General features: G+C 38.6%; 1 protein-coding gene across 5 annotated transcripts in view; it reads right to left on the bottom strand.

Moving 5' to 3' along the window:
• Nucleotides 1-1,966: 1,966 nt before the first annotated feature.
• LOC126251987 (uncharacterized) overlaps nucleotides 1,967-23,973 on the bottom strand; it is a 78,907-nt gene continuing 56,900 nt past the window's right edge. For all 5 annotated transcript variants that reach the window (XM_049952763.1, XM_049952765.1, XM_049952766.1 and 2 more), the window contains exons 6-7: nucleotides 5,292-5,381; nucleotides 1,967-2,912 (exon numbers count right to left, since the gene is read on the bottom strand). In XM_049952763.1, the coding sequence (XP_049808720.1) occupies nucleotides 2,714-2,912; nucleotides 5,292-5,381 (289 nt within the window). In that variant the 3' untranslated portion in view covers nucleotides 1,967-2,713. The remainder of the gene's footprint in view (nucleotides 2,913-5,291; nucleotides 5,382-23,973) is intronic.

The following is a 23,973-nucleotide window of genomic DNA, read 5'->3' as shown; positions in this document are numbered from 1 at the left end:
TTTGTTCCTTAACAGCAGTTTGCATTTGTCTCATGAGTGAGAATATTGATGACATACAATGTGTCTACTGAACAATTTTATATGACTGACATAACAATGGTGAGTTAGACATACATGTTCTTCTCATTTAACTATGTCTCTAATCAATGGTGAAATGTAACATGTTCTTATATCTTTTGGTACCAGTTTTGTGTTGAATTTTATAGCCTTTGAAAATCACAATGTCGGGCAATTTGAGAAATAATAAAAAAATGTGGTCAAGACATCTAAAAGTCTTAAAGAGCATCCCAATGGCCACTTCATCTCACGGCATTTTCGTGCAAATTGCAATTCGTTTACAGGCTCAGTGTTGGGATTTAAGAACTCATGGCCTACTTTTCAATAGGGAAGAAACATTGGCTGGCTGTGTTGATAACAGAAACCTTGGGGGAGGGGGAAGAGACTGCCATTCGCGGAAGTATCATTAAGTAACTGGTGTAAGGGCAGCAAACTTTTAGTGTAAACTCAGGTTTCATGTTGTTCATTTCAAGAGAAGTAAATGTAACTAAATGTTTTGAGTTCAAAATGTAGTGTAAAAGGGTGGTTAAGATATACTTTTGGCATCAAGATATTAGTGTGTTAATAAATAAAATAAAGAAACTTTGTTTGGATCAACTGCAGTTTACAAATCCTGTAAATGTAATATTTGTTTATGAACATCAGTTGACCACTGAAAAGGAATGCTGAATATTGATGGGTATAAATTAGTACCTAGCTAACTGCAGGTTAGGTATGGAGAAAGGAACAGTTGCCACTTATATATATAAAGGGATACAAATATAGTAGAAATGACACACTTAGATTTTGCACTATTATTATTATTTTCATGGTTTGCATAATCCTTTTACACTCTTATATACTGTAAATCGTTACACATAATATAAATTACATAGTATAAAAACAAACATAATATTAGAAACAAGGACTCAAAAAATTTATAACTGAATATCTAGGTCTCTTAAGCTGTCCACTTATTTTAGTGTCACCAAATGCAATTTATTGAGATTTTGCACTTATCAGCATTCTGTAGCTTGCTGAGGAAGAAGAAATTCAGGGATAATTGATAGTAACAGTCAATAGACAGGGATCTATCTGGCAATTTTGATTTATTTATGAAACAACTTGAATGCATTATAAAATTTCTAATCATTATAAGGCAAAATTAAATGAAGATTTTAATTTTAATTTTTTGAACATACATATTCTACATCTGTTTTTCAATCCCTTGCTATTTCGCATAATCTAACATTTTATATGTGGGCACATGATGTAAATAAAAAGAATTGGATAACTACAAGAGTAACAAATAAAACATGTCTGCATCTGTTGTAGCTGAGTGGCCAGAATGACTTACTGAAATGCAGAGGACATGCCAGAATTTTTTTCTTGGTGAGAGGAATGGGATGAGGTGAATTCATCCTTGTGGTGACAACTTGAAAGAGAAATAGTGCCTCCAAGGTTCGGAAAAAATGACAACAGTGGGGAAGGGGGGGGGGGAGGGGGGGGGGAGGGGGGGGGCAGTGGGCTGGAGCCCATGCTCCTTCGTATTGCATCCAAATGACGCCAATAGCAAAGGATGACACAGTGGCTGTATGCCATTGCATGGTCCTCGGGGCTGTAACAGAGCTTGTAAAACAAATTAAAAATGAACACAGCATCTTCAGTATTAATTGAAAAATATAACATAATCTTTTACTTTGAAAGCTGTTGTCCTAAAATATTAACATGTTCAAATAGAGGGTTATAAATGGAATCCAAATATCATGCAAAACTAGGGGGGAGGTTTCTTAAATTGCATTACAAAATGCACTGTAAAATTCTACGAAAAGTCATCTGAGAATTAAAATGTATGTATTTTCAAGGAAAACAAAGTTCATTCAGCAACAAGAACTTTTCAGAACATAGTAAAAAATTTAGGCAGGAAAAATTAATAAGGATATTTCTTTAATGAACTAATCAAAACAGCAAACATTCAGACTTTTGTCAGTAGTAGATAATTTAGATCTGAACATTGTTTCTATGAATGTGTAGATGAGTGAGAAGAGTCTCATCTCTTTGTGGCTGGAAGGAGGTATGCCATAGCCACTTTTACTGACTTTACTGGTCACAATTTACTGTCTGTCACTTCCAGCCCTTCTTCTTTCCATCTACACTTGCCTTTGTACCTCAAGAGTGATGTGATAGCATGGAAACAGATGGCACAATGAACAACCTGATTATCGCTACATGCCTTCTTCACAGCTGTATCTGCTAATTCCTTTCCATGTAGTCTCATGCAGTCCAGTATCCATCAGAATGACACTTCCTTCCCCAGCCTTCATAAGTGGAGACTGGTGTCCTGAGATTGATTTTTACAGCTTTGTAATATACTTATTCCACGAAAAAAAAAAAAAAAAAATTCAACAATCCATATATATTACAATCTCCTGCAACATGGGACATTGTCACTTCACACCTCAAACCTCAAATCTGAGTTGTCTTGGTCCCATTTCAAGTACATTACCCACTTCACTGTTATCTCCATTACTGTCCTCAAATAAGGAGATTAACACTCAATTATGTTACTTCTCCAAAACAGGATCTGTTGACATATCAAGAAAGTTTCACTCTTCCTACAGTACAGTTCACAACATTGACTTAAAATGTTTGTATTCACAGAACTTGGAGAACTTAATTAACGTTTCTTCTTGTGAGTGGCTGCTTCTGCTGCATTATTGGCTACCCTGTCTGGAAATTTTATAAGTATTTCCTTTCCTGCAATTGTACGCCCCTGCATAGCCTTCATAGCTTTCCCAGGAGAACTGCAGTCTTTGTAGTTAATAAACGCACAAGTTCTTTCTGGGTACACGTGGACACTGAGTATAGTTCCATGCCTGAAAAAGAAATTAAAAAAAAATATATTGGTTATCTGCTTTATTAGAAGCATAACATAAGTGGATATATATTTTATAACGGTCCCAACTTTTACAAGAAATTTACCCAAAGTAATGTATCTATGCCAGGTGCCTCTAGATAATACAGGGTGATTCAAAAAGAATACCACAACTTTAGGAATTTAAAACTCTGCAACGACAAAAGGCAGAGCTAAGCACTATCTGTCGGCGAATTAAGGGAGCTATAAAGTTTCATTTAGTTGTACATTTGTTCGCTTGAGGCGCTGTTGACTAGGCGTCAGCGTCAGTTGATGCTAAGATGGCGACCGCTCAACAGAAAGCTTTTTGTGTTATTGAGTACGGCAGAAGTGAATCGACGACAGTTGTTCAGCGTGCATTTCGAACGAAGTATGGTGTTAAACCTCCTGATAGGTGGTGTATTAAACGTTGGTATTTCAGCCAATAAAGTTTTTGGTCCCTTTTTCTTCGAAGGTGCTACTGTAACTGGACTACAGTATCTGGAGATGTTAGAGAATTGGCTGTTCCCTCAGCTCGAACAAGAAGCACAACAATTCATATTTCAGCAGGATGGAGCACCACCACATTGGCACTTATCTGTCCGTAACTACCTGAACGTCAACTACCCGAGGCGATGGATCGGCCGCCAGGCAGCCCGTGACAGAGCACTTCATCACTGGCCTCCAAGAAGCCCTGATCTTACCCCCTGCGATTTTTTCTTATGGGGGTATGTTAAGGATATGGTGTTTCGGCCACCTCTCCCAGCCACCATTGATGATTTGAAACGAGAAATAACAGCAGCTATCCAAACTGTTACGCCTGATATGCTACAGAGAGTGTGGAACGAGTTGGAGTATCGGGTTGATATTGCTCGAGTGTCTGGAGGGGGCCATATTGAACATCTCTGAACTTGTTTTTGAGTGAAAAAAAACCTTTTTAAATACTCTTTGTAATGATGTATAACAGAAGGTTATATTATGTTTCTTTCATTAAATACACATTTTTAAAGTTGTGGTATTCTTTTTGAATCACCCTGTATATTGACAATCATACAAAGATCATAATGTGTAATTAGTATAAATAGCAGTGAAACAAGGGCACTGCTCCCTTTTCCTCTGTTCTGTTGCTCTTTTCTTTTTGCTCTTTACTCTTTTGCCTTTGTGGTTGTCTCTCTTGATTTATGTTACACAATTAATTCTACAGATTTAATGAACTGGCCATAAGAGATTGTTCTTGGACTGTTACTTAATACTTAATTATTTGAACTGCATCTATTGTTATAAATCAGAATATCAAGTGCGCGCATTTGAATGTCGTATGTTCCATGTAGAGGATCTGTTGTTTTAAATATTTGGCATCAAATGTGTGAAATAAATTAAGTAGACTTTTATTTCCTTAAAATAATACAGTTAAAGTTTAACCATATTTCATTTACAAAGCTATCTTTCCTTTACAAATTCATAATTTTGTGTGTTTTCTTAAATACGGAAGCATTTCTTTTGGTTATTATAGTTTGCGTGCACCATTTCATGCACCATTGTCTTTTGTTTGTGAAATACCACAGAACCTGCAATCAGTTTAATATTACAAAGTCTGATAATCAATTCAATACTAATTACCACAAGGCAACAGATTTAAATTCACAATCAGCAACAAATTTTATCGAAAGATTTGCTCTCTCCAAGCCAAAATTGTGAGCTGTTGCTACTATCAGAAGAAGCTGCATAAACTGTCGTAAAAAGTTCAGAATTAAGTCAGTCATTTAATGAAGGAGGCCCCTGTTTCATTTAACATTGCCTCCATTGCTTTCTATTTTAATATAAAAATAGTTCACAACCTGAAATTGCCTTCCATATTAATTGCAAATAAAATAATTAAATCCCAATTAATGGGTGGTGACATTAAAAATCTGTACATTACAATTACATAGTCATGACAATAACAAACTTCGGAAGCGTACTTAATAAAAGATAAATATCAACATTCGTGATTGCTTTTATCCATTCAACTGCAGTCATTTATTGTCCTTTTAAATTATATCTTACTCATAATTTTGATACGATTATCACTATAGATATTTAAGGCTTATTTTCACAATACTCCTATTCTTATAAACTTCACAGAGGGAGTATATGGTAGAGAACAGTTTAAACCAAATCTGACATTTGATTACAGCTTCCTGGATATGCACCTGTTCCAACTTTGATAAGAGACCTTTCCTTCCCATCCTCCAGTTCTCATGTTCAGGGTGGTGATATCTTCCAATCTGGCAACTCCTGGTTCCTCACATACAATTACGTTTACATGTAAATATCTGTTACATTGTACTTTGAAAAAATAGCATACTGAAGTGATACTTACTTAGAAAATAATTCCTTTAGCATCTTTTCAGTTACTGCTGCAGTTATGTTACCAATCCATAATGTACAGCTCCCGAATGGATTAGAAGGGCTAAAAAAGAAAATGTTATGTTTGTATAATGAGCACAGACTGTTGAATAACTTTCAGGGTGCTTTGTTTTTCCCTAGCCAACAAAAATGAGCTCCATTACATATATTCTGCCAAGGGCTTTCTTAATAAAGCATTTAGTGTCAGAATTTGTCTGTAAATAAGTATGTGATTGAATCATTTATGATCCCCCTAGGCTATGTAGTGAGTCATTTTACTACAAATTACCAAGAATAGATAAGAATTATCATATTTTATTTGCGACACGGTAAGATGTGTAAATACCTGTAAAAGTCAAAGTCTGCAGCACACTTACTGCAAGCAATACCTTGTTACTACATCTACTATAAATTCTGCAATTTACTGTACGCTGTGAGAGGAGGGTAATTCATATCTACATTATCAGTTTCATGTCCTATGCCATTTATTTCTTAAGTGAGAGGAAATCGACTGTTCATATTCCTCTGTACATAATCAGTGTCCCTTATCTTGGTCTCATTATGCCCCCACCAGACATACAGTGGTGACAGCATAACAGTCACTTAGACTTCGAATACAGCTTCTCTAAATTTAGTCAACAGCAGATCTTGAGAACTGCATTTTGCTAATAATTTACATATAAGTTCCCCAAGCATTTCAATTACATTTTTGTATGGGCTATAATAACCCATTAGGATCCAAGCAGCGTGTCTCTCAATTTATTCTATGTCTGGAGTCCATATCACTGGAGCCATGATAGCAAACACTGGTACAATACTCAAGAATTGGCCAAACTAGTGTCTTGTATGTGAATTCTGTTATAGATGCTGATTTTACATGATTGCCTCATTTAATATTACTTCTTGGTATACGTCTACACCTATGTGACTACTATGCATTTCACAATTAAGTGCCTGCCGGAGGGTTCATCCAACCACCTTTTCTATCATTCTACTCTTGAACGTGGCATGAGAAAAACGAGCACTTAAGTCTTTCTGTGTGAGCTCTGATTTCTCTTATTTTGTCATGATGATCATTTCTCCCTATGCAGTGGGCACCAAATGAATGTTTTTGCAATCGGAGGAGAAATTTGATGATTGAAATTTCATGAGAAGATCCTGCCACAATGAAAAATGACTTTGTTTTAATGATAGCCCCCACTCAATTCAAATATCATGTCCATGGCACTCTCTCTCCTATTTCGTGGTATTACAAAACAAGCTGCCCATCTTTGAACTTTTTTGATATCCTCTGTCAGTCCCATCTGATGTGGATCCCACACTGCACTGCAATACTCCAGAAGAGAACGGACAAACATGTTGTAAGCAGTCTCTCTAGTAGACTTGATGCACTATCTAAGTGTTCTGGTTTGGTTTACCCACAACATTATCTATGTGATTATTCAAACTTAAGTTATTCATAATCATAATCCCTAAGTATGTAGTTGAATTTACAGCCTTTAGATTTGTGTGATTTATCTTTAAACTTAAATTTACGGATTTCTTTTAGTACTCATGTGGATGACTTCACACTTTTCATTATTTAGAGTCAACTGTCACTTTTCGTACAATGGAGATAGCTTGTCTATATTATTTTGCAATTGGGTTTTGATCATCTGATGACTTTACAAGATAGTAAATGACTGCATCATCTGCTAACAAACTATGGGGGCTGCTCAGATTGTCTCCTACTTTGTTTATGTAGATCAGGAACAGCAGAGGACCTATAACACTCTCTTAGGGAATGCCAGATATTGCTTCTGTTTTACTTGATGACATTCCATCAATTATAATATAAAAGTTCAAAGATGGGCAGCTTGTTTTGTAATACCACGAAATAGGAGAGAGAGTGCCATGGACATGATATTTGAATTGAGTGGGGGCTATCATTAAAACAAAGTCATTTTTCATTGTGGCAGGATCTTCTCATGAAATTTCAATCATCAAATTTCTCCTCCGATTGCAAAAACATTCATTTGGTGCCCACTGCATAGGGAGAAATGATCATCATGATCTGATGGGAAATCATGAATCCAGTCGCACAACTGAGGTGATACTCCACAGGCACACAATTTGATTAGAGAATGCTTGTGAGGAAGTGTTGAAACTCTTCTGTAAATCTAAAAACATGGCATCAATTTGACATCATCTGTTGACAGTATCATTAATTTGTGAGAATAAAAAGCTAGTTGCGTTTCACAAGAACAATATTTTCTGAATCTGTGCTGACAACTTGTCAACAAATCTTTGTCTTCAAGGTAATTCATAATATTTGAACACAGTATACAGTATATTAAAAAATCCTACTGCAAATTGATATTAGTGATATGGGTATGTAATTCAGCAAATAACTCCTTATTCCCTTTTTTGGGCATTGGTTTGAGTTGGTCAGCTTTCCAGTCTTTCAATACAGATATCCCAAAGAGCGAGTGGTTGTATATCACTGCTAAGTATGGACCTTCTGTATCAGCATACTCTGCAAGGAATCTGACTGGTATACAATCTGGACTGATGGCCGCGCCTTTGTTGATTTAAGCTGCTTCACTGCACTGAGGGTTTCTAAGTTACTCATGTCGGCAGTTATTCTAGATTCAAATCCTGGAATATTTACTTTGTCATCTTTGGTGAAGAAATATTGGAAAATCATGTTTTGCGACATCACCACTGTTATTGCGCAGTGAAGGTATTGATTGTGTCTTGCTGCTGGTGTACTTTACATATAATCAGAATCTCTCTAGGTTTTCTCCAGATTTCAAGAAAAGAGCTTCATTGTGGAAACTATTAAAACCAGCTTCTGTAAAACTTCGCCAATCGTTGAGACTTTGCATTCTTTTAAATTTTTCTTTGCTTCTGTAACAGTGTTCTGACCTGTTTTGTGTACCATGGGGGATCAGTACCATTTCTTACTATTTTATGTGATCTCCTGACTGCCGTCGATACTATTTCTTTGAATTCAACTCACAGCTGGTCTATGCTACACAGTCAAATCAGAAAGAAAAGTGTCAAGCGAATTTGTATCTGTTTTTTTTAAATGGATGTACTTTTGTGTTTATTTTTGGTGAGTTTGGATGTAACAGTATTCAGTTTCACTAATATTGCCTTGTGGTCACTAATCCCTGTATCAGACATGATGCCCCCTATTTGCTCAATATTAGAGAAGGAAAGTTGCAACTCACCATATAGCAGAGATGCTGAGTTGCAGGTAGGCACAACAAAAAGATTCTTACAATTATAGCTTTCGGCCATTAAGGTCTTTGTCAATACACACACACACACACACACACACACACACACACACACACACACACACACACATGACTGCTGTCTCAGGCAACTGAAACTACACTGCGAGCAGCAGCACCAATGCATGACAGGAGTGGCAACCGAGTGGGGATAGGAGGAGGCTGGGGCGGGGAGAGAGAGGGATAGTATGGTGGGGGTGGCAGATAGTGAAGTGCTACAGTTTAGACAGGGGCAGGGGAGAGGTGAGGAGAAGGGGAGGGGGGAGTGGCAGAAAAGGAGAGAAATAAAAAGACTGGGTGTGATGGTGAAATGACAGCTGTGTAATGCTGGAATGGAAACAGAGAGGGGGCTGGGTGGGTGAGGACAGTGACTAACGAAGTTCAGGCCAGGAGGGTAATGGGAACGTAGGATGTATTGCAGGGAAAGTTCCCACCTGTGCAATTCAGAAAACCTGGTGTTGGTGGGAAGAATCCATATGGCACAAGCTGTGAAGCAGTCATTGAACTGATGGATATCATGTTTGGCAGCGTGTTCAGCAACAGGGTGTTCCATTTGTTTCTTGGCCACAGTTTGTCGGTGGCCATTCACGTGGACAGACAGCTTGTTGGTTGTCATGCCTACATATAATGCAGCACAGTGGTTGCAGCTTAGTTTGTAAATCACTTGACTGCTTTCACAGCTACCCCTGCCTTTGATGGAATAAGTGATGTTAGTGACTGGACTGGAGTAGGTGGTGGTATGAGAATGTATGGTACAGGTCTTGCATCTAGGTCTATTACAGGGGTATGAGCCATGAGATAAGGGAGTGGGAGCAGGGGTTGTTTAAGGATGGACAAGTATATTGTGAAGGTTCAGTAGATGACGGAATACAACTGTAGGAGGGGTGGGAAGGATATTGGGCAGGACGTTTCTCATGTCAGGGCACGACGAGAGGTAATTGAAATCCTGTTGAGAATGTAATTCAGTTGCTCCAGTCCTGTGTGGTACTGAGTTACTAGGGGAATGCTCCACTGTAGCTGGACGGTGGGACAGCATATTTCTCATGTCAGGGCATGACAAGAGGTAATCAAAATCCTGGTGGAGAATGTAATTCAGTTACTCCAGTCCTGTGTGGTACTGAGTTACTAGGGGAATGCTCCTCTGTAGCTGGACGGTGGGACTCTGGAAGGTGGTGGGAGACTCCCGTGCCTTATCTTTCCAGTCTCCCACCACCTCCCAAAGTCCCACCGTCCGGCCACAGAGGAGCATTCCCTTAATAACTCAGTACCACACAGGACTAGAGTAATTGAATTACATTCTCCACCAGGATTTTGATTACCTCTTGTCATGCCCTGACATGAGAAATATCCTGCCCACTATCCTTCCCACTTCTCTTACACTGGTATTCCATCATCCACTGAACCTACACAATATACTCGTCCATCCTTACACAACCCCTGCTCCCAATCCCTTACCTCATGGCTCATACCCCTATAATAGATCTAGATGCAAGACCTGCACCATTCATCCTCATACTACCACCTACTCCAGTCTGGTCACTAACATCACTTATCCTACAAAGGCAGGGGTACCTGTGAAACCAGTCACGTGATATACAAGTTAAGCTGCAACCACTGTGCTGCATTCCATGTAAGCATGACAACAAACAAACTGTCTGTCCACATGAATGGCCACCGACAAACTGTGGCTAAGAAACAAGTGGAACACCCTGTTGTTGAACACGCTGTCAAACATGATATCCTTCATTTCAATGCCTGCTTCACAGCCTGTGCCATACGGATCCTTCCCACCAACACCAGGTTTTCTGAATTGCACAGGTGGGAACTTTCCCTGCAATAAATCCTACATTCCCGTAACCCTCCTGGCGTGAACTTTGTTAGTCACTGTCCTCACCCACCCAGCCCTCTCCCTGTTTCCATTCCAGCACTACACAGCCATCATTTCACTACCATACCCAGACTTTTTATTTCTCTCCTTTTCCACTATTTCTCCTCCCCCCCCCCTTCTCCCCTTCCTCTGTTTAAGTACTGCACTGTCTGCCAGCCCCACCATACTATCCCTCCCTCTCCCCGCCCCAGCCTCCTCCTATCCCTGTTCAGTCACCACTCCCATCATCCACTGGTGCTGCTGCTCACAGTGTGGTAATTGTCTGAGACAACAGGTGTGTGTGTGTGTGTGTGTGTGTTTTATTGAAAAAGACCATAATGGCCGAAAGCTATAATTGTAAGAATCTTTTTGTTGTGCCTATCTGTGACTCAGCATCTCTGCTATATGGTGAGTTGCAACTTTCCATCTCTAATATTGTTACATTCCTTCCTGGATTTCCCTATTTGCTCAGGGTTATTTGATACTAAAAGGTCAAGTATGTTTTGCAACCATTTACCACTAAATACTTAACATGATGAGGTGTGCTCAATACTGTCACCACTAATTTTGTTATAAGATCTCTTTTTGTTATAAGCATTATCTTACACTCATCCACTTTTAAAGAGAGCTGGTGTTCACAACAAGAATGGAAATTTCGTCAAATCTTTCTGTATTTCCTTACAATCAGCCAATAGTGATTCTTTCCTGTAGACAACACCACTGTAAGCAATCATATAGTTCTACTCATCCTATATGATAAATAATATTGAGAACATCAAATATCCCAATAAACTTCCTTGTGGACACACTATGTTATTTTAGTTTCTGTAGAATATTAACCGTCCAGTGTAACACACTATTAGTCAAATATTCACTGAGCCAATTACATACTTGCGAACATGCTCTATATGGTCATATCTTGAGTAGTAGTCAACAACATGGTACAGTGCAAAATGTGTTTAGGAAATCCAGGAAAATAGAATCTAGCTCTTCACCTCCATCTGTTGTTTGCAAAATGTCATGTTCAAATACAGCAAACTGCGTCTCACATGGGTGTTTTTTCCTGAAATCACACTGATATTTTGAGGAAAGCTTGTTTCCATCAGGAATGTCATCATGTTCAAGATCTAAGGTCTCACAACAGATGAATGTCAACCATATTATTCCATAATTTTGTGCAACTGATCTTTTGCCACTTTTTTGAAAAAGTGCAGAGTACTTTCCAGTCATGCAGAAGTACTCACTGCCCAAGAAATTATTGATAAATATGAGCTGAGAAAACACTTAATTCCGCATAGTATTCAATGTAAAATCTAACTGGAATTCTGTCAAGGTCTGATGTCTTGTTTGCTTTGTGTAGTATTCTTTGTTTTTCAGTACCACCAGTGCTGTTGTCAATATCTCTCATTTGTTAGTCTGTGTGGCAGTCAAACATTGGTATCGTAATATCCTCATGTGAAAGTACATTTTTAAATGTAGTATTAAATATTTATGCTTTCTTTCTGCTGCCTTCAGTTTCAACACCAGAAAGATCAACAAGAGATTGAATGGAAGGTTTGGACCTGTTTACTGTCTTCATGAACAATCAAAACTTCCTAGCATTTTCTGGTAGATCCTTCACCAGGATCTGACAGAGACAACTACCGTAGTCTTCACACATGGCACTTCTTAAGGATGGGTGAGCTGCTATCAACTTTTCTCTATCAGTAACCCTGGAGTCTCTTGTGGCGAAAGTACAGTAGTTTCTGTTTTCATAAGTTTATCTGAAAGGTACCAATATATCAACGTAGGAATTTTATCACTACTCTTGATATGTATAGAAAGCTCCCGATTATCTGAATTAATGCTGACACAATACTGCAGACATTATTTTTAATAATAATAATAAAAAAAACATGGATAATCCAAAATACACATATTTTTACCAGAGGCTGCTATTTACTATGTTTACACAACACATTATGCTTACACTACATATCCCATGTCACATTTGAAAGCCCACTGTATTATTTACCATATTTACTCGAATCTAAGCCGCACTCGAATCTAAGCCACACCTGAAAAATGAGACTCGAAATTAAGGAGAAAAATGTTCCCGAATCTAAGCCGCACCTGAAATTTGAGACTCGAAATTCAAGGGGAGAGAAAAGTTTTAGACTGCCCCTCCAAATAGAAACAAAGTTGGTCCATTGTAACATGAGATACAATTGAGGTCGAATGGATGAAGATACAGCTACAGTAGTTTGGTTCGAGTCGTAAGCTTAACAGTTAAGCTTTACCAAGTAGCCATTGCCATGTGTCAGGCGCTCCGTCCGTATTTATTCGGGTACCCTTCCTTTTTCACGTGCTTCATCTGGTTTGAATTAATTGCTTATTTTGCTTTTATCTGATAAGTGCCATTCTCTTTGTTATAGATGTTTACATCACTCTAAGCTGAAAATGCATAATTGTACTGTGTCATGCAGTGTTTGTCGCAGTCTGATAATGAGTGTTTACGGCCTGTCGCTGCTCGCGGCATGGCTTGCTTTTGTGTGCGCTACCGTGGCTTACAATAAAATAAAAGAGAGGAATTGTCTCATAACCGAAACAACGGCAAGAGACTGCTATTTGTTGTTACTTACACTGCTGCTTTCTTTCAAAATGATCAACAAGAACCAAATAATAGACTGCGCATGATAGAATTTGTTCCGAACGAGAGTTTAGCGAAAATTTCTCTCCGTTTGAAAATCATTGCAGACGCCTCTTTAGTACATTACATTCTGCACAGAAATTAAGAGTCATCTTAGATTTGTGCTTCATTTCTGACTGTATCACTATTCAGCATAAGAATAATATGAATATAAACATGACATTATATGTATATTCTTCCGCACTTGCTGTTGTCTCACTCTAGTTTCGTAGTTTATTAGGCAGACAGGATTTAAATGAGATAGCAGCAAGCACGAAAGAATACATGGCATAATGTTTACATTCTTCTACCTCTTCTTTTAATTTATTTACTGACGCACAGGTTTTGGCGCCAGTATTTATCTTTGTGCCTGCAAAGCATGCCTGTTTAGTGCTACATATATTAGACAGCAGAAGTTAGTTGTGGCGGCACCTACCAACATTTTTCAGAACTTCTGCTTACTTTGCACTCGATTCTAAGCTGCACGTGGTTTTTTTGGATTACAAAAACCGGAAAAAAAGTGCGGCTTAGATTCGAGTAAATACAGTATGTGTTACTTGCTAGAAACTGACTACTTATTCATAAAATTTCACCTACAACACTCTGGTTCGTATCACTTTTTTTTAGTTCACTTCTGGGAAATAATCATCCAACAATTCCTGCTCCTGTTTCTCATTCACTTTTTTTCCTGATAATAGTTCTCATTTTTCAGAATCAAAACAGTAGCACAAACAAATTTTGTCCTTCATACTCTAACAATAGATGGTCTTTATTCTTTTCCTCTACTAAAGACTTTTTTTCACTATATCTGTGTCATGTAGCTGCTCATATCCTGGTTCACAGGCGTCAGTATTTAACTAATTGTGGATGTTTTTGTCATTTATGTCTTCATAACTATTAATTTGTTTCACAAGAATGATGAGACACGTAGCAGTGGTATTATTGGTACCTTCACACTGTCCCCTTCTTGCACAAGTGTTTCATGGGATTTGATCAAGAATGCTGTTTCACAGCCACTAGCCGCATTAGTGGTAGCACAAAGCAGAAGATATCTCACAAAAATTGTTTCATCATCTGAAACAAGCATGCCTCTTTCAGGTGAACCATTACCATCCCAATATGAACACACAAGCAGGAGCAAACAATGAACAGAATTAATCTCTGAAGGTAGCACTGTCCACCCATACTGTTCTCCAATTCATGATATAAGGTACTAAAATTCTTTTGATTTGCCAATAATATCTGGAATTTGAGCAGAACAGAACAGTCAGCCTTTCTTAACTAGGCTTATGCCCAGTAGCCTGCACATCAGTCCAAGAGGCTAATGTTCGTGTGGGTGTACCCTTCCAATACAGTACAATTTTATCAGCATTCTAAATGTCAGCTGCCTCTTTGTCAATGTTAAGTTGCTCACCCTGAACAACAACTTCTTAAATCCCTTAGCGATATTTAAATCAAGTCAAGCATTAAATTTCCCTTCCATTTCCTGAGTTTTGTTGCCTGTTAAGAGAAATCCACATACAATTTTCAGACAATCACCCAGTGATGATCCAGCTTGCCTATCAGCTTTGGTTGCAAACTTTTCTTTATTTTTCATTAAGTTTCTCACTAATTATATGCTTCTCTCAATATCCTGAGAATGTTTTAATGCAGGTTTACTCTTTTCTAATTTATTTTTTATCATTATAATAACATGCCTGCATTTATTTCTCATTTTTCTAGCACACATGAATCATCTGTAACTTAAGCAACATCAAGTAATCTGATAATTGTCAACAGTCAGTTTCAGAAGTTACAATATTATTGAGACCTGTACATACATAGAAAAGTGTGATCAATGATGCATTCCTCCTGTTGATCTTTAACAGTATGCTCTCATTTTTTATCAACATGAAGTAAGAATTCTGAAAGACACTGGAAATATTCATTCAAACTTTAGTTCCTAGGGAAACATCTACACAATTGAATTGGCCACTAACAAGTTGCAAAGGTCGACTCCTCTTATTTACCTGACGATGAAGTGGGAAACGATGGAAAAATATGCCAGGGATATCTGAGGTGAAATTGAGGCTCACACTGTCTTTTGGCAGTAAAACACAGTCACATACATAATGATGCATTCTAAATGAAAACATCAGGCTTGGTTTATTATTATTATTTCTTTTTTAGAAATCACCGAACTATGTGTGAATAATCCACATCTGGATAATTGGGATACTGCTGTACTTATCTAAACTGCAAATTTGTTTCTGGATGGGGTTGCCTTGAGCAAACAAAATTTTGTCTTTTTTTCCCAGATATGTTTCGCCGTTCACATACCAACAACAGTCACACTCTCATAATTCACCATCAAATCCATGTACGCTGACATCCTCACCACAGAAACCATCAACATCATCAAATAGCAATTAGAACAATATTGGGACATTCCCATGCCCCACATAAAAGAAATAACAAACATTCTAACACTAATCACAGAGAAAAACTATTTCTCATTTGACAGCAAATTTTACTTGTAACAAGATGGGCTTCACACAGGGTCACCAACCAGTGGACTCCTAGTCAACATCTTCCTTAGCCAAACTGAGAACAAAATATTTGAATGCATAGTAAGACTCAAACATTACAGAGTAGTATATTGGCATCACTACATGATAACATATGCCTTGTAGATGAAACAGCCAGAAGCGTCCAACAATTCCATAATGACAAACAGTGTCATCTAAAAATTTCAAAAATATCAATCATGTGAAACCTAACTCACACTTTTCTCACATGACATACTTGAAGCTTTGGATCAAGGCAGTCAGGTAAATGCAGTAATTCTTGACTTCCACAAAGCATTTGACTCAGCACCACACCTACGCTTATAGTCAAAAGTGCAATCATATGGGGTATCAAGTGAAATTTGTGACTGGACTGAAGACTTTTTGATAGGGATGATGTAAAATTGTGCAATTCACAAAATTAAAAAATGTAGTATCCTGTTACTATAACATCAATGAGTCACTATTGGAATTAGAAAACTCATCCCATACCTGGTTGTAACACTTTGTAGGGATATGAAAGGGAACCATAGCATAGGCTCAGTTGTAGCTAAAGGAGACCTCAGTTTATTGGTAGAATGCTGAGGAAGTGAAATAAGTCTGCAAAGGAGTTGCTTAAAAATCACTGGTGCGACCGGTTCTAGACTACTGTCCAAGTGTGTGGGCCCATACCAAGTAGGGCTAACAGGGAATACTGAATGTATTCAGAGAAGAGCAGCAGGAACGGTCAGAGGTTTGTTTGATTCGTGGGAGAGTGTCACAGGAATACAAAAGAAACTGAACAGGAAGGCTCTTGAAGACAGATGTAAACTGTCCCAAGAAAATCTATTAACAACGTTTCAAGGAACAGCTTTAAATGATGACTTTAGGAATATACACAACCCCCTACATATTGCTCACACAGGGTTCATAAGGATAAGATTAGAATAATAGCTGCACGCACAGTGGCATTCAAACAATCATTCTTCCCGTGCTCCATAAGTGAAAGGAACGGAAAGAAACCCTGATAACTAGTACAAAACCCTTGTGGCGGAAGTCGGAGATAAGACCCTGAAGGCAATGCGGGAACAGACCTGAGACTATTCTTGGGATTCTCGCAGACTACCGTCAGGGTAATCAAAGACATCAGAAATAACAATGGCGGCATAACAAAGACTGAAGGTGCTGTAGATAAATCTGCATCACAGTAAAGGGGCCACTGCTGCCCTGAGTTGTCTTCTGGGAAGACAAGAAGTGGACGTGGCCCTGATTCAGGAACCCTATTTATATAAATGGGGTGTACCGGGCCTTGGCAGCACTGGAGGTAAGCTGGCTTATGCTAGAAATTTAAGAAACTCCAGAAAGTGCATTTATGTAAAAAATGGACTCCCCTTCATATTGATGACGGGCTTTTGTTCTAGGGACTTAGTGACCATCAGGATGCGGCAACATGAGGAAGGTATCACGAAGGAGTTTATAATGGCCTTGGCATATCTTCCTTACTAGGACAGTGCTCCTCCTCCTCAGGAGGTGAGGAGACTGATGGAAGCCTGTGTACAACACAGCGATCAACTACTGGTTGGATGCGATGCTATTGCCCACTACTTAAGTGTGCGGCAGCACAGACACCAACATTAGAGGAGACAACCTTTTAGAATTTCTTCTAGCTAATAACTTAGAGATCCTCAATAGGGGCAAGGAAACTACATTTAGGAATATAAGAAGGGAAGAGGTAATTGACATAACCTTTGGTTCCACTTTGACGGGTAGTTACGTCAAACAATGGCATATGGCTTTAGAGCCATCCTCATCAGATCACATGTGTATTAAGTTCGAGGTTGAAATGGGCATTAGACAGACTATGTCCTATAGGACTCCCAGGAAAATGGACTGGGAGGCGTACAGCAGGGACCTCGACTCAAGCCTAAGTCAGTACTTCGATAAGGAATCCAGTAGAGTTTGAGGAGGTAACAGAAGCAGTGACCTAGGCCATCATGACCTCATGCCACAACAACTGCTGTCACCAAGAAGGGCACGAATAGGAATGTATCTTGGTGGAACAACAACCTGGAATCACAAAAGAAACAGGTACAAAGACTGTTTAACCTTCTGAGAAGGAAAGGACAATGGGCAGACTATCGGGAGGCCCTTGTCAAATACAATCTTGCAATTAAGCAAGCAAAGCAGGTGTCCTGGAAGGTATTCTGTGAGGAGATAGAGGATATGGCTAGTCAGGCCAGACTTCACAAAATACTCTAGGATACCAATTAATCCTGGAGCAACTTGAAGGAAAGGGGATGGAGAGTATACAAGGACAGCACATGAAATGCTGGAACTACTACTCAAGGGTCATTTTCCTCACTGTACTCTGACAGGCAACATAGACCAGGACAAGATCCCTGTGAGATATTGGTTTTCAGGTATTCGAAGGGAGAACTGGGAAGCTGTCAGAGAACGTGTTGACCATAGTAAAATCCAATGGGTGGTGGGAACATTCCAACATTCAAGTTACCTGGCCCAAATGGAATTTTTCGAGCGGTCCTGCAAGAAGCAGGAGTGAACTATATAAGATTTCTATGCACATTATTTAGCGTTAGCCTAGCAGCAGGAATCATTCCTAATATCTGGAGGGCAGTGAAGGATGTCTTCATTCCAAATCCAGGGAGAATTGATCATACCAAGGCCAAGGATATGAGACCAAACAGTCTGTCCTCCTTTCTTCTTAAAACATTAGAAAAATTGTTCAACATATACATTCGGGAAGGGAGGTTAACTAGGTCCCTCTACACATAAACCAACATGCATACCAACCAGGACAATCGCGTGAAACTGCACTCCACCAACTTGTTGGGAAGGTGGAGAAAGCACTACACTTTCAGCAAATAGCCCTCTGCATCTTCTTGGACATCAAAGAGGCTTTTAGCAACACGACCTTTGAATACATGGTTAAAGCAGCAGAAGTGCACAGCTTGGAGACCACCATTTGCAGGTGTGTTAGAGCCATGCTTAGTGGTAGAAAGGTAGAAGCCACCATGATGCAAGAAAAAATTGTAATCAACACCACCAGAGGCTGTCCACAAGGAGGGGTCCTGTATCCTCTACTGTGGAACCTTGTGGTGAATGAACTCATTGTAAAATTAAACTCTACATAGTACTTTTGTCAGGGATAAACTGACAGTCTTGTCATAGTAATACTTGGCAAATTTTCAAGTATAGTCAGAACTACGGCACAAGGAGCATTGAACATTGTGCAAAACAGGTGCAGGAAACAGGATCTAAGTCTAAGAAGACTATTGTAATACCATTTATGAGGAAGCAGATCCAACACACACATTGGAATCTCAAGCTTCTCGATGAAACTCTACCAGTGAAGGGGTTAGTGAAATATCTAGGGGTAACCCTCGATGAGAAACTATTGTGGAACCCTCACATAAGGAGCACCTGTTCCAAGGCGAAAGGTACTCTAATGAGTACCAGGACAGTTTGTGGTAAAAACTGGATATACACCACAGTAGTAAGACCTATAATCAATTATGAGGCTACAGTGTGGTGGAAAAAGGTAGAGCAGCAGGTAGCTCCTAAGGAGCTTTCTAAAGCACAGAGATTGGCCTGCTTAGCCATTACAGGTGGAATTAGCAGCATGCCCACTGTTGGGATGGGAACCATGCTGAACATGCCCCCATTACATCTGTTGGTAAAGATGGAGGCAGCAGCTGGAGCACACACATTAAAGACTGGCAAAAACTGGAACTCACTGGGGTATCCAGGATCTCACACCAAAATACTGTATAATAACACCCAGCTGCTTCGACAAGCCTTTGAATGTAGTAACTGGAAGTGGAGAGCTTTGGGAGACAAATTTCGACACCGTACTGGGGACATAGTCTGGTTCACTGATGGTTCAAAAATGGACCAAGGTGTTAGAGCTGGGGTATACAGAATGCAACCAAGACTGGAGAGTGCAATCTCTCTAGGGGAGATGGCCACTGTGTTTCAAGCAGAAATTTCTGCTATCTGGGTGTGCATGGAGGAGAATTTACGGAGGTGCTACTGAGGTCATCGGATTTTCATTTATTCTGACAGCCAAGCAGCCCTAAAGCACTGGCAGACTCTGCAACAAGATCAAAGATCATGGCAGAATGCAGAGTCCTCGTGCAGCTAGGGGAAAGCAATAGGGTAAACCTACTGTGGGACCCTGGTCACTCAGGGATTAGTGGTAATGAGCAAGCTGATAGATTGGCCACAATAGGGGCGATGACACCATTTATTGGGCCAGAACCTGTCCTGACAATCACCAAGGCGATGATCAAAATAAAACTACGAGACTGGACGAGGAGACAGCATGTAGAACATTGGGCTATGGTCCAAAAGAAAAATATGGCAAGGTATTGATGCCAAAGCTATGTTCTAAGAGAAGTCTCTCAATCCTGGGCTTGAACAGGAGAGAAATGAAACTCATGGTTGGACTATTGACAGGCCATGGGAAGTTCAAAAAACACCTACATATACAATGGGGATAATAGAAGATGACTCCAAATGTAGGACGTGTGGTATCAGTGAGGAAACTGCATCCCATTTGATCTTCGAATGTGAGGCATTGGAAATTAAAAGACAGAATATTTGGACCAACCAGATCTGAATAAATTGTCTAGCAAAGCACTGGTAAAGGATCTCCTTGCACTGTTCAAGGGCATTGGTTGGCTTTACTATAGACACAGGGAACGATACCGCACAATAAACTTTGTTTCGGGGCAGGCAGCAGCGGGCTTGACCAATGTTGTCTTTGCTTCCGTGATAAAATAAAATCAAAGTACCATAGGACATACCCTCTGCCATACATCTCATGGTGGTTTGCAGATTATAGATGTATGTGTCATATGTATCATAGAAACAGAAAATGACAAAACGTTAAAACTTCTGTGCTCTCACAAGACCTAGATGCATAAAACCAACATCAATTCTCCACATTCAGGAAAGTCATGACTGCCAGCACAACCATACACAAAAATTCAAATCACCTGATTACACATAAAAATGACGGTTTCTAATACATGTAGCAGAGACTGAATAAAATTCCACATAGTGAAGACAACTGCAAATAATCAAACAAATAGCTGTGGACAATGGAAGCAACACAAACATTACAGATAAACTGAATCACAAAATTAAAACAAAAATGCAAGGGACACCTAGCACATAAACAGATCATTACCAACACACACACACACACACACACACACACACACACACACACACACACACACCTTCCACATAACATTTCCAGTCATAAATTTTTGATGCAAATAATTTTCTACATTAAGTTCTCTATGGCTGCAGATGACAACCTGTGAAAGAATGACAACTGTAATGCAAAACACAGGAAACCCCAAAAACCACAGCATATGAAATCTTGTATGTTTTCATATTTGTTAATACTTTCTTAAAAACTCCAGCTTGTGTGTGTGTGTGTGTGTGTGTGTGTGTGTGTGTGTGTGTGTGTGTGTGTGTGTACTGATGGCAAGGTGTTTTATTTATTTTTTTATACTGAAAGAAAATTAAAAAAAAGCCTTGACAATGTAACTTCACAGAAACATGTCTGGGTCAATCAATACAAAAAATCCCTTTATTTTTATTTGGAAGCAAACACAGACACAAAAACTTCAACTTAAGATGAATTATCTAGGTTCTCATTTACAATATATTTCAGCTTCAGCTTTAAAGACAATTGTTCTGCATTTGCCAAATTTGAAATGAATGATCTTAGTTCATCCTTTAAATAAGTTGATGGCAACTGTCTGCCTATTAGAATCACTAAATACACATAATCTCCTAGTGTTTGTGATGTCCTTTTTTGCCTTTGGTGACCACTGTTTATGTACAGCATCATGGTTGCCTAACCTTCTCTCACTGGTGAAATTCTCAAAAAGACTAGGTTTGTTTACAACCAGAAGCTCTAAAATATTTTCTTTGTATGTGAATTTAGAACTACTTGTTCAATGCAGTTTTCGGGCAATGTATTATTTTGCAAGACCGTTCATATCATTAATAAAGTGTAGTTTTCCCAGTTGATACTGGGCAGGTTAAAGCCACTACCTACTGCTACCATATGCATAGGATAATGCCATGCTAACAAGTTTAAATTATCTTTGAATGAAACTACAGGATGATCAGTCCTTAACACAACCACCTGGCATGGAGTTCTTGGCCCTGATGGTAGCAAGCTGGCAGCAGCACTGACAGGGAGTATATTTCCCCTCCACTGCAAGGCCTTTGTGTAGAAATATTACCCAGGTAGCATGTATTTGTTAGGTGACACAATGCAGTTTATTGACTGAAAGCGTTTCATGTGAAATGATGGAATGCAAGTATTCTACTCACCAAAGAGTATTCATATATGATTCATTCATGCATACAGAATAAGCACATGCAGTAAGGAGATTATTTCATGAAGAATTTCTTGATGTTCTCTTTCCTAATTGGAGTACAATTCATCGATTGGTCAATAAATTTTGTGAAATAAGAAATGTTCTTGGCAACACAGACAACCACATACAGAATTCAAAGAAGAAATTATGGATAACACTGGGTATGCTTTGGAAAGGCCTCCTAGGAAATCACATTGCTTTCTTTCTCAGCAAATGGGAATTTCTTATGTCTCTGTTCAAGTGGCTACATAGTTATTGAAGTGACAACCATACAAAATACCTGTTGGGCACTAACTTAAGGGGCTCCGGAACGCCCTATACTTGCAATGTTAAAATAACGCTTATAAATTACATCTTTCCTCACAAAGTATTTGAGGTAGGAAGTTGAACTTTTTACAGTTTATTTATTGGAATATGGGCTACAACTTAACACAGGGATTTTACAAAATTTTAGTTCCGTTATTAAAGATGATTTTTTTTCAATTGTAATGAAAATTCACAACATTTTTTTGCAATTTTTTATTTATATATTCAAAAATATACAGTTTTTTGGAAAAAGGCTGTGTTAAATTATGCAGAAGTTACTGTGTAACATTTACTGAAAGTTTGAAACAAATATGTTTGGAAGATCCTTAGAAAACATGTAATTAGTATGAGAAAATAAAAGTTTTGGGAATCGAACGACAAAGATTGGATTAACATTTTAGTGCATTCCAGGTCCATAGGATGGATTATCTTCATCCTCTGCAAACTCCTCCTCCAGCTTCCTCTTGTTCCTCCTCCTGTTTACTCTTGCTTGTATTTCTAGACTCTTTACAGCCCTATCTGCAGCCCGAAGGCGTTCCTTGTCTAAAGCAAGCATCGCTCGTACCATGTTAGAACCTATCTTCATTCCCATATTTCTAAATACCTTGCACCTTACAATGTTGCCATCATTGAAAGTCGCAACAGTATCATACACACCAAAGTGAAGTGTTTCTATTCCAACAAATACAGTCTTGGGGATTCTCGACCATATAACACTATTTACACTTTCATTGGGGTTTTGAGTTTTTCCGTGAATACACTTTTTCAACAGTTCAGGTGCTGCTAAGTCTCTGAAAATAGGTTTTATCACCTCCATTATTGCATGAGGCAGACTATGCTTATGAGTGTACACTTCACCAGTTAGCAATCCTTTGTTATATTTACACCAACTGTCTTCTTCTTTGGGACACAAGCTATGTTGGGGATTTTCATCGTCTTTATTGTTTACAGTAATAACACATACCTTTGGCTTTCCAACATTTCTCCTTTTCTTAAAAGCCTTCAGAAGATTTCTAATAACTTTACTTTTACTCATTATTATTCTTCAACAAATCAGAGACTCAAGAAACAGAATTAATTACGAATATTTTCGAGATAACGACAGAGTAAATAAACATGAAACAATCGACAATCACACCAGCGATATATATTGAACCATCACAGGTTAGCCACAACACATACTTTATGTCACATCACTAAAATGTACCTGATGAACACGGACGTTAATAACAACACCATTTGACAGCAGTTTAACAGCGCCACAGTGGGTCACGCCCATGTAGAACACATTTCAAAATAAATTTAAAAATAGTTGTAGTCTTCGGAATTGAATAAATTATATATCTATTAAAAGGTAATAGTCTGCAGATTCAGAAAACGCAAAAAAGTAAAAATTGAACTTTTCATGATTTTGAGCCTTTCCGGAGCTCCTTAAACTAGGTGACCCTGCAAAAATGTTGCAGTTTTGTGAATGGATTTTGAACAGGGTTCACGATGGAGAAATTGACCCTCATCTAACTTTCTTCTCAGACAAATTGTGCTTCCATGTAAGTGCCTACATTAATTCACAAAGTAACTGTTACT

The sequence above is a fragment of the Schistocerca nitens genome, chromosome 4 (assembly GCF_023898315.1).
Source record: "Schistocerca nitens isolate TAMUIC-IGC-003100 chromosome 4, iqSchNite1.1, whole genome shotgun sequence".
Lineage (NCBI taxonomy): Eukaryota > Metazoa > Arthropoda > Insecta > Orthoptera > Acrididae > Schistocerca > Schistocerca nitens.
Note: the sequence above shows the minus strand (reverse complement) of the source record. Positions and strands in the feature narration are given on the sequence as shown.